The sequence below is a fragment of the Lithobates pipiens genome, unplaced genomic scaffold, assembly GCF_037356315.1.
Source record: "Lithobates pipiens isolate NorthernLeopardFrog02 unplaced genomic scaffold, aLitPip1_a1.2 Scaffold_16, whole genome shotgun sequence".
NCBI lineage: Eukaryota > Metazoa > Chordata > Amphibia > Anura > Ranidae > Lithobates > Lithobates pipiens.
In genome coordinates, this window is record NW_027507748.1 from 105,817,974 (window position 1) to 105,830,385 (window position 12,412).

At 41.3% G+C, this 12,412-nt stretch overlaps 1 protein-coding gene across 4 annotated transcripts in view; it reads left to right on the forward strand.

Annotated features, from left to right (window-relative positions):
- The window catches only part of ADGRG7 (adhesion G protein-coupled receptor G7), an 89,320-nt gene that overhangs the window by 24,558 nt on the left and 52,350 nt on the right, over window positions 1-12,412 (forward strand). For 3 of the 4 annotated variants that reach the window (XM_077480209.1, XM_077480210.1, XM_077480212.1), the window contains exons 1-2: window positions 4,323-4,476; window positions 11,700-11,816. In XM_077480209.1, coding sequence (XP_077336335.1) covers window positions 4,365-4,476; window positions 11,700-11,816 — 229 coding nt within the window. In that variant the 5' untranslated portion in view covers window positions 4,323-4,364. Of the gene's footprint in view, window positions 1-4,322; window positions 4,477-11,699; window positions 11,817-12,412 lie in introns of those variants that run through there. The other variant, XM_077480211.1, reaches the window with a different exon arrangement.

Consider the following 12,412-nt stretch of genomic DNA (forward strand, 5'->3'; position numbering starts at 1 on the left):
AAAGAATGTAAAATGGCCGCCGGATCGGGTCTATTTATAAGTTAGGGGGAATGTCCAAGTGTCCATGTGCTGTAATGTCTCAATTGGCTGTCCTGTACCACATGATGGATGTGTCATCATAGGTCAAAGTTCTTTTACACAGTAAACACGGAAGTCCGCCGGGCGAACAGCGGCAATAGTCCGCCGATCGGGCGGACCGCGAACAGCCAAAATTTGCCGCGAAACGACCGCCGGGCGAACCGTTCGGCCATCCCTAGTCAGCTTCCACATCCCATCAGTAGCGTCTACATCACATAGTGGACAGTTACCTCGGGGCCAAAACAGAGATGGAGAGCTTTCCAGCTGACGATTCACTGACTTACTGGGTCATGAGAATAGACCACTGGTCAGAACTTGCCCAGTATGCTATTGAGTTGTTGGGCTGCCCTGCATTCAGCGTGCTTTCAGAACGGGCATTCACTGCTGCAGGAGGTTTCATTACTGAGTGATCATAGAACGCGTCTGTCCACAGACTCCGTGGACTGTTTGACTTTTATAAAAAATTAATCAGTCCTGGATTACTAGCTATGAAGCCCCTGGTGCTGATGTCACTGATTAAGTCTTTTTGGGATGTGGAATATCTACAGGACTTGGCTGCTTGTAAAACAAGGCATGGTAAGTCAGTAAGGGGAAAGCATCAGCTGCGGGGAGTCTACAGACAATGCTGGTAACTACCATATTTATCAGCGTATAACATGCACAGATGTATAACACACACATTTATTTTAAGAGGGAAGTTTCAGGAAAAAAACAACTTAAATTTTACATAAGGAATTTTGAAGCAAATTAAGGGTCAGTGCCCATCTGCAGCCCCCCTATTGCTATCAATGCAGCCTCATCAGTCCACATCAATGCAGCAGCCTTACCATTGCCATCAATGCAGCAGCCTCACTATTGCCTTTAATGCAGTTGCCATCAATGCCCATCTGCAGCCTACAGCCTGCAACCTACAGCGCCGACAGATTACATACAGTGGGGATCTCCTATGATAGACAGAACAGTGGTCCAATGGCGACCCAGGAGACGGGACTTCCTATTACAGGCCACCAAGTAAATAGAAGATTCTCCTGTATGTAATCTGAAGGCGCTCGTCCCGCCCCCCCCCCTCACTGACCCCTCCGAAGCAGCTAAAATTGGCATATAACACACACACTCTATTTGCACCCGATTGTCAGGGTGAAAAAGTGAGTGTTATACACCAATAAATATAGTAATTATTTGCCATCCTTGAGCCCTTTCTTTTCGTTTTCTGGGTACAGGCTCCACTGTACAGGATCTCTTCAAAATGTATTGAGCTATTTCTGGGTTAATATTCTGAATCAAACCTGTTTAGATCATGAATCACTAATAATAACTGCTTTTTGAAGCTGCTAATAATTACAGAGGTTTATAGCACTCAGCAATAAAACATGGTTAAAGTTCAGGAACTTCCAGACTTCATAAATACTGTAAGCAGCTATGTGTTGTACTGAAAAAAAAAATCACCTTTTCCCCATTCCCCCACAGTGCAAGGGTTTATTTAGTTGAAGGAGGGGGGCGTTTAAGATAGAATTATTTATGCCTTTGGCAGTGGGTGCTTTTGGCATGTAAGTGGGCTCTTGGAGTTCCAGCATACAATGCAATGCAGAACTGCCACTCCTGCACTGTATATGGTGTAGAAATGTGACTGGTCAGGTGGCTTTGGTGCACCAGTTTTACAGTGTGAAGAAAGCCTTAGGGGTTTGGGGATATCCCCGTGGATAAAACAAGCTTTTAACCCTAATTTTTGTCCGATCTATATATTTCCATATAAAATGCACCACTCATCTATCAAAAAGTATTTTACAGTGCTAAACCTTTCACCTAATTTCTAAAATGCTGCATTTGTTAATTCCAAAAGCCAATATAAAGGAATTGTAGTGGTTTTTGTACAATTCTCCTTTAAGGGGGGCCTGGCAGGGGGCGTGCTTTATACCTACATAATTTTGCTAATAGGTGTACCTCATTCCCATCTCAGTTAAGTTGGGAGGTATGCTAGTAGTGCTGGAGTGGCCGCCATAGCAATGTCCCTTTTTTTGGACAGCTGGAGTTCCTCTTTAAAGGGGGATTTCACCTTGAAAATGCAAAAGACTTTGATTAGCTACTACAGAGCAGAATGCCAGTTTTTTTTTGTTTTGTTTTTTGTTTTTGTTTTGTTTTTTGGGCTATTGCAGGCTATGAAATTTGCAAAAAATAAAAAAATATATATTTTGTATTTTTGAAAATAGTCTATAACATTTTTTATGGCTCTGACAATTAAAGTTTTAAACAGATGCACACCACCTTCAGGCTTCCACCTGGACACATTCACACAGGAATGTGGTTCGGAACAGGGCCTGACAGAAGGGTGAGAGGGCACTATGCGTTTTGCAAAGGTATCCCAGGTCTGTTACAATCCTATAGTGTTGGGGCTTGGCTTGAAGAAAAAGTGGCAACCCTGGATCACGGTGTTATAGCTAACATAGTGATAACATGAGCAGGAGCCATTCTAGGTCTCTACTAACATTGCATACCTGGATTTGCAATATTTGCTTCTTTGTAGAACTGCTCAAGTTCAGTTAAATTTGATGGTGACCGTTTGTGGACTGCAGTCTTCAAGTGATTCCACAGATTTTCAATGGGCTTTAGGTCTGGGCTCTGACTAGGCCATGCAAGGACATTCACTTTTTTCTCATTTAAGCACTGCGTGGTAATTTTTTTACTGTGTGCTTTGGGTCATTGTCATGTTGGAAGGAAAACCTTCTTCCCATTGACAACTTTCTGGGAGAGGGCAGCAGATTTTCTTTAAGAATTTGATGGTATTTTGCACCATCCATTTTTCATTTTATCCTGACAAGTGCTCCAGTCCCTGCTACAAAAAACACCCCTATAACAGGTTAGTACCACCTCCATGCTTTACTGTAGGAATGGTGTTATTTGGATGGTAAGCTTCCGCCAGGCACATAGTTTGGTATTGAGACCAAATAATTCAATTTTAGTCTTATCTGACCATTACACCTTTTTCCATGTGGCCTCAGAATCTTCAAGGTGCAACCCTCCCATACAAGCCACATTTGTGGAGAATTTGTGATATTGTTGTCACATAATGACAAACAATGACCACTCTTTTGCAGCGTACACACAAGCAGATTTTCTGTTGGAAAAATCTTGGATGGTTTTTCCAATGGAATTCCACTCAAGCTTGGCTTGCATACACACGGTCACACAAAAGTTCACTGAACTTTCCACCGGCAAGAACGCAGTGACGTACAACACTATGACGAGCCAAGAAAATGAAGTTCAATGCTTCCGAGCATGTGTTGAATTGTTTCCGAGCATGTGTAGGAATTTTGCGCGTCGGAATTGCTACAGACGACCGGAATTTCCGATCAAAACTTTTTCCGACTGAAAAATTGAGAACCTGCTCTCAATCTTTTGCTGGCAGGAATTCGGCTAGCAAAAGTCCGATGGAGCATACACACGGTAGCATTTTCCAACCAAAAGCTCTCATCTGTCTTTTGCTGGTCGAATTTCCGATCGTGTGTACACTCCATTTGTCATAAATTCCTGCAACTGTTTCAGAGTTTCAGACGGTCTCTTGGTAGCCTCTCTAACCAGTTTCCTCCTGGCTCTTTTATCCAGTTTGAAATGACATCCTGATCCAGAGAAGGTCTGTGTTGGACCAAATAACTTCTTCAATAGTAGACTTCACTGTGCTTCTAGGCATTGATAAAGTTATGCCTCTCCACAACGTTATCTGGAGATCTTTTGACAGTTCCTTGCCACCCATACTGGATTGTTTGCTTCAGTTGAACTACCAGGGGCTCCAAGAAAGCTCTTTTCATGCTGAGCTAACCAAAATGACCACAGATGATCACAGTTGGAAATCAAATGGTTTTGTGTGCCATTGAGAACATTAGCTACACCTGATTGAGTTTACAAGTCATTTTTAGGAGGGGGTGATCCTTTTTCCAACTCAATGATTCTGTTATTGATTATTTTCTTTTCTGACGTGTTGGTGTTATATCTTTCATTTGGATGTTATAAGTTACAGAGAGAGTGAGTGCAGAGAGTTACATAGAGTGAGTGCAGCTGGATAAAACAAAAACTGTGTCCGTCTTCATCGGGGGGGGGGGGGGGTGATTATTTTCTATACCCACTTATATATATAACTAGCTATTCTCTTCCGGGCAATAAACCTTCAGCTCTTCAATCCATACTTTTATTTTTATTATTATAGTCAGATAAGCAAAGCTGTTGGCTTAAATATTAACCTGAACCAAAAGAAGCATGTATGTGATTGTGTCTGATGCATCAATCTTTCCAGGATGTTAGAAAAACACCCGTATGTGAAGATTTTTCTCAAGGTTATCGCTTGCTTTCTTATAGCTGTTTCTATCACAATTCTGACCACGTTTTTAATTCAGGAGTTTTATAAAGGTATGTGGCGTTATTATTCATTTTCCATTAGCAAAATATGTTTAGGTGTAGAAGAGCCTTTTCATACCACAACAAGGCACGTTCCTAGAACCTTCAACGAAGCATGGTGACAGTTTTATTAAATAGAAACTCTTAAGTCTGCCTACTTATAAAATATGTACAACATATGAGATATTCAGGGAGAACACAGCAGACAGCAGCATTTTCAGACTGGGGGGGGGGGGTGGGGTGGTGTGTGTTTGTGGTGGGGGGGGCATTGTTAAATGTATTAGCAGATTTAAAACCACTAAAGTCGGCCATAGCCAGTTCAAATCTCGGCCGTTCAGCAGGAGAGAAAATTGCACCGTCTATGGCCGGCTTAAGAAATTGAAGCCAAACTCCAGCTCATACTTTATAAAAAGTTACAGCAAACATTTTTTTTTCCTTTTGGGGTGAAGGTTTTGCATGAATAAAAAAAAGCTGATCATTTCAATCACCCCTGCCAGTGTTAAGTGGTTTGTTTCATCCATGTAAGGTGATGTGTTCTGCTAGAGCGTTTGTGCTGTGAAAAACAACATAGTTCCTGGCTGGATTACCAGATGAAAATAGAAGAAAGAAAAAAGGAAAACAAATGCAGCCATCGCATGTAAGAACTGCTTTTGGGCTTAAAGGCTATATGGGCAGGCAGTTACTGAAGTTTAAGAAGATCAATGAACAACGAAAACGCTCACTCACTATTGCCCTTGTAGTTCATTGTGTGTATATATATATATATATATATATATATATATATATATATATATATATATATATATATATATATATATATATATATATATATATATATGTTTGTAAACAGTGGACGGTTTTGGTAGAGCAGTGGATGTGTCAGTAGGACAGTGGATGATCTCAGTCAGTCGAGCAGTGGACAGTGTTAGTAGTTTTTTTATTTTATTTATATTATTACATTTTTTGTATTATTTTTTACAATATTATTTCTTTTACAATTTTTTTTTAGGAGCCCCTGTTGGGGGGCTTTGGTGAACTAACACAAAAAATAAAAAACGTAGTGGTGATCAAATACCCCCAAAAGAAAGCTCTATTTGTCGTAAAAAAAAGTGACAGAAATTTTATTTGGGTACAGGCTCGCATGACTGCGCAATTGTCAGTTAAAGAAATGCAGCGCCGCATCACAAAGATGGCCTGATTATGAAGGGGGGGTAAATCTTCCAGAGGTCAAATGGTTAATATGCATCTTGGTAGAGCTTGATTTTATCCAATTTTACTTCTAATTTCTCTTCCTCTGTTTTTGCATTTCTCTTCAATCCCTCATTTTAAATTTTTAACACAGAGGGATTTAATAATGTTTTTCTCCATGGATTTGAGTATTTTTTTTTTCATAATCAGACTTTCTTTATATTTTTTTTTTATAATTTATCAATGTAAGTCCATCAATGGTGTAAAGATATTACTGTCTTTAGGAGATGGCCCACCATTGGGGTAGGGAGGACCTAGTAGAAAAGTATAAAGGGAATGGTTATGGGTGTAAGGTGAGCATTTGGCACCCGGGGTGGATCCTATATCTGGCACCCCCCCACCTTAAAATGTAAAAACTCCCCAATGTGCCCCCTGCATACCTTTGCATCCTTCAATATCTTTTTGTCACTACTGTGTACCCCCCCCTCTCCACAACTGCACCTCTGGACCCCTTTAAATTACACAGCACCCCGCACCTCTGGACCCCTTTACATTACACAGCACCCTGCACCTCTGGACCCCTTTACATTACACAGCACCCTGCACCTCTGGACCCCTTTATATTACACAGCACCCTGCACCTCTGGACCTCTGGAGAAGGGGATTGTTGCGCTGGGTCCCGGATCACTGAGCCGACAGGTGCTGCTCGCTCCTCCCCCCTGCAATGCCACTGCCAGTGCCTCGGGCTCTCTCTGTGTGGTCTGTCACCGCGCAACTGTCTAACCCATGGCGCTGTCTCCTCTTCAGTTGCGCACCCCACTTAGTACGCCACTGGTGAGGCTTCATTTAAGGGGGCACAGTGAGGCTGCATTTGATGGGCACAGTGAGGCTGCATTTGATGGGGCACAGTGAGGCTGCATTTGATGAGGCACAGTGGCTGCATAAGATGGGCACAGTAGCTGTATTTGATGGGGCACAGTGGCAGCATTTGATGGCACATTGGGAGCATTTGATATGGCACAGTGGCTGCGTCTGATGGGCACAGTGGCTGCGTCTGATGGGCACAGTGACTGCGTCTGATGGGCACAGTGGCTGCATTTGATGGGCACAGTGGTTGAATTTGATGACACAGTGGAGGAAATTGATGGGTACAGTGCTGCGTTTGATGGCACAGTGGTTGTGTTTGATGGTAAAGTGGTGGCAATTGATGGGCACAGTGGCTGCGTTTGATGGCACAGTAGCTGCGTTTAATGTTACAGTGGCGACAATTGATGGCACAGTGGCTGCGATTGATGTTTTTTTTTTCAGAATTTTTCTGTTTGTTTGCACCCCCCCCCCCAAAAATTTTGAGCACCAGCCGCCACTGGGTCATATCATTATCTAAATCAGAGTCTGTGATTTTTTTAGCTGCCTGTTCTTAGAGCATTGATGCTTGCCATCAATTCCTTTCCTTGTTTCTGTAATATTATTGTTTGGTCTGTTACTTTTTTATTGACTTTCCTTAGATGGTGAAGTCAATGCAGCATTCTTTGATGGAGCCTGTAAAATGTTTTTATTTAAAGAATTAGATCATTGATGTTCTGCTTCTCTTTATTTTTCTCTTTATTTTTCTGCATTATCAACTTTTCAAATTTGGCCTTGCCATGTTGTAGCTGTTTATGCAGGGGACTGATCTTTGTTTCAGCATTGTAAACTAGTTTGGAGCATGTGACTATTTGCTTTCTTCTGGTTAACAATGTTTTCTCCCGCTTCCTTTATCTGGTTGCCTAGCTTGAAAATGTAATTATTTTACTTCTTGATCAAACATTGGTAGGTATCATTAGCTGATATCAATTGTCTGATTTCTTGGACAACGTTACATTTTTTTCTCTGCACTGCTTTTTGATTTTGTTGCATTTTCATTGTCAGCCAGCTTTTCAATAATGTTTAAAATGTTATGTTTAAAAGAGCAACCTATGCAAACAGGGCCGTTTTTAAGGCAGGGCAAAAGGGGCAGCTGCCCTGGGCCCTGTCATTGTTGTGGGGCCCAAAGCAGCTGCCTCATACTTGCCAACTATCCTGGTTTAAATTCCCTTGTCCCTTGAGGTTTTAGTCCTGTGCTGTATCCCAATATCTCAGTGTGAAGTGTTGCTACTAATGCTGCCCAGCTCTGCCCTATTGTGGTGTACAGATGACTCACATGCAGATCCTGTGTATACATGTAAATTACAGAAATTCATATGTAAATCGTGGTAACATTCATATGTAAATTGCAGCGGCCGGTGGCATTGATATGTATATCATGCCCCACAGTAATCTCTAGCAACCAATCAACAAGCAGAAATCATGTGCTGTACCTCTAGCAACTAATCAGTGAGCCATAATGTGTGCCATACCTTTGGCAACCAGTCAGTGAGCGGTAATGATACACTGTAACCACTGGCAACTAATCGCAATGGGTGCCTGATCTGATTCAGTAAACTGAATTTGAGTCTAGCTGCTATTTATTGTATGTCTCAGAGCAGGTGGAGAGTGAAACTGCATGGGGGGGAGGGGGGCACCAAGAAAAGTTTTGCCCAGGGTCCAATCAATATTAAAGAAGGCCCTGTATGCAAAGCCCATAAAACAAATTCTTTATTTCAGCTTTCCAATCTAATGTCAGTTCCTACTGGAAAAAAAAACATTTCTACCGCACATCCTGTGATGCACTGACCACACTTCTGCACTTCTTTTAAATACTAAATGGTCCTTGTTTGTGTCCACATCACATGACTACAGTGTTATTTTGCACCGTCTGCAGTTAATTGATGATAATCCTTCAAAGCATTGATTAGCACACCTATTCAACTCCCTAATTCCGTCCTGCAATGGCACTGTTCATTGCTCCTGTTTTTTTTCAGTTTGGCAACATCTGCTTTTGTCTAAGTCAACACTTGACACCTACATAAAAGGCCCAACTATTAGGAAAGAGCAAAGAGAATTATGGGAACAGTAATTTTAAAACTACTATATAGGACTTCCAGAAAGCAGGATGAAACACATATTACACCCGGCCAATGTACCCTTTACATTCAAATTGAGGAAGCGCTGGACTGTGATAGAAAAATGCATTTGTCTTTTGATCAATAAAAGTAAGGTAGAGTTAACCACTGGCTGATCAAGTAAATTCTGACACTTCTCACATACATGTAAAAATATGCATTTTTATTTACTAGAAAATTACTTAGAACCCCCAAACATTACATATTTTCTGAAAGCAAAGGCCCCATAAAATAAAATAGTGGTTGTTACATTTTTTCATGTCACATGATATTTGTGCACCAGTTTAACAAACACAAATTTCAGAAAAAAAAATACAATTTAATGAACACAACATAATACTAATTATTTTGGGGGGGGGGGGGGGGGGATATAAAATATGATGTTATGCCAAGTAGATAGATAACTAACATGTCACGCTTGAAGTGATTGTAAAGTCTTTTTTTTTTTCTTTAAAATAACCAATATGTCATACTTACCTGCTCTGTGGAGTGGATTTGCACACGGCAGCCGGAATCCTCCTCTTCTCGAGTCCCTCTTCGCTGCTCCTGGCCCCTCCCCCTGTCGAGTGCTTCCACAGTCTGCGCTTGCTATGGGGACACCTGACCTGACCTGCAGCTCTGTGTGTCCATTCAGACACAGAGCTGCAGTTTGACCCCACCCCCTCTCTCTCCTGATTGGCTAATTGGCTTTGACGGCAGCGGGAGCCAATTGCACCGCTGCTGTGTCTCGGCCAATCAAGAGGGAGAGTCCCGGGTGGCCGAGGGACTCGTGGACATTGCTGGATAGAGATGGGGCTCAGGTGTGTATTATGGGGGCTAAGAGGGGCTGCTGCACACAGAAGGCTTTTTATCCTAATGCATAGAATGCATTGAGATAAAAAATCTCCTGCCTTTACAACTCCTTTAAAAATTGTGCATGTCCGTGGAATTGAACAAACTACGGTACAGTAAATTATCCATAGGGTGCTTTAATAGCCTTTTTAGGTTATCAGTTTAGCGTTCCACAGGGAGTCTGGTGCTAGAATTATTGTTTTTGCTCTGTTTGTGGCAATATTTCACATGTTTGGTGCTTTCACCATTTACATATACGTGCATGACCTACTTGCTGTTCGCATTTGCATTTAAGCATGGGGGACAGGGGTGCTTTAAAAAAAATTTTTACACTGTGTCTTTATTTATTTTTTAACTTTATTGTTCTCACAAGGAATGGACAGGCATGGGCTGTGACAGGTCCTCTGCCCTCCAAAGCACCAGATCAAAATGAGATCAATGACTGTCAAGTGCATCCGATTTGACTGGTCACATTAGTACCAGGCTCCCTGGTGGAACAGGAGAGCTTGGTAAAGGTGGGCATCCGGATAGTGGAGAGCCGCATGGCAGAATAGCCGGCTGAACAAAATGACACTGGGATCATGATATCACTACTTCACAAAAAGGATGCATATGTATAAGTCGGCTGAGAAGTGGTCTTAAAATGTAATATGAATGTAGATGGAGCCAAGCTGAGCAAAATTCATATGTCATCTTGATTACAGAAGAAATAGCTGTTATACTTGATTAATTTGTTTCTCCTGTTAATGTATTAGCTGTTGAAACTGTTTTTTGAGACCTAGCTTAGCTTTTTAGTGTTTCTTAATTGAGCTTGAGTTCTGGACAACTTCAGTTTATCATTGTCTGTCTCACTTGACAACTCTTTAAAGGAGAAGTAGGACCAAAGCTCTGACAGTCACTGATGCATACACAAAGAACAAGTAATAAAAAGTTCTGCAAGGAGTAGTAAGACTATGATCATAACACACACAATGGTCCTTTATCATCAGGGTGGTCAACTTGTTCCTCCAATTACCAAAATATATTAGCTTTAAAAAAGAAGTATGGGGTTGTGGAAAAAGAATTATACTCACCTAGGTACTTACAGAATTGGTCTGATGCTGCATTGGTCCCCCACTGCTTCTAAGGCCCCTTTTCACACAGCCGGTTTGTTGCAGCTACCAGATTCCTGTAGCAAGAATCAGATTATGTTATTAGCATTGGTTGCTTTGCCCATTTAAACTAATGTTGGGCTGAAAGCGGTTGCTGTTGATCGCATGTAGCTGCACGCAGAGCCCGCCATTAGTTTAAATAGGGTGAGCTAATCACATAACCCCATCATTCCTGCAGCAAGAATATGCCGCTTCTTGCCACAGGAATCCAGACAACACACCGGCTGTGTGAAGGGGGCCTAGGAGTGAGAACTGAGCTAAAAAAGACAGCTGGTCGATGGGTTTCAACCAGATCGACTGTAAGTCATCTGGATGGAACCTAAATGTAAAGTCGGACTCAATCCAGAGCCTGGACTCGAATGACAGGTTTATGTGATTAACATTTGCAGGTCAGCCTATTTAAATGAATGATTGTATGTAGCCACACACAGAGCAATTAGCTGCGATTCCAGGACAGATGACCCAGCCTGAATCCAGTCTTTCTCTTGTGAATTGTAGTTTTCTAGCCATCCTGTGATAATAGCTCAGTCTCTCTTGTGAACTACACTTACAACAATCCTCCATGATTTTCCTCTCTCTCTTGTACTCCGTGTTCCCAGGTGCCCTCTGGTGGATGGAGGAAGAAATAACACTGGTTATATGTACGTAGAAGTCTTTTGTGGACACACACACAGAAGCAGCAAATCACAGTGAGACTGCAGCTGCTCCTCTCCTGCTAGCTAAAAAGCAGGGAGTAGAGCTTCCAACGAACAAAAACATCCCAATTTTTGTACAGTTCGCCATATTTTTGCCACAGTGATGACATATTATGCAATGTGTTGTAACACATGTGCACTTAGTTCATTGGGGACGCTATCCAAAATGAAAGGCACCACAATGCGTCAATGCATGTAATGTGCATTTCCATTGTTGAAACACATAGATGTAAATCAGCTGAAAATGTTAATTAAAAAAAAAAGCTGCAACGTTATACTGTATTCACACAATGGGTTCTCTAGCATATGATGTCTTTCTTTATTCACTAAACATGGTTATGTTTTTATAGAACCAACTGATCCATCGCCTCCACCTCCCTGCCTTCTGGAATGTAAAAATGGAGGAATATGTATCAATAATCATTGCCGCTGCCCAGAAAACTTCACAGGGGAGCTCTGCACAATAGGTATATCTACAGAATGTATATCCCATGTTTATTATACTTTGAGTTTTTAAAAGAGAATGTAAGTGAAAACCATGCTGAAAAAAAAACATGTTCATTTTAGGAATGGCTACCTAAAAAGATTTTTGTTCACATTTAAAGACGTACAGATTTAAAGTGCATGTCCAAACAAAAATTGTTCTTAGATTTTTAAAGCGTTGGAAGAATTAGAACCCCAGACATTTTTACTGCTTTCCGTGGCTCTGTTAGAAACATTTACTGTACATATTTACTGTACCGTCCCCTACCCGAACAATGTTTCACCAGACAGGAAGTGAGGGGAACTCTACAAAAGCAACAAATGCAAAAGGGGAAAACCAGAACCTCATGAGGTTTTTATTGCTGTCGGTGTAATCATTATCAGAGTAAGGGTAAAGCTCTTTAATGGAGTCCCAGGTGGAAGTTAAAAACTACCAGTAATTCTAATTCTTCCCCACTCTACCCTAAACTATAAAAAAATTTTTTTTTGCTTGACATACACTTTAATGGTAGACTATTAAATATGAAAAAAAATATTTGCTTTTTCACTTAATTAAATTTTTTAAAGTTTTGTGGATGGA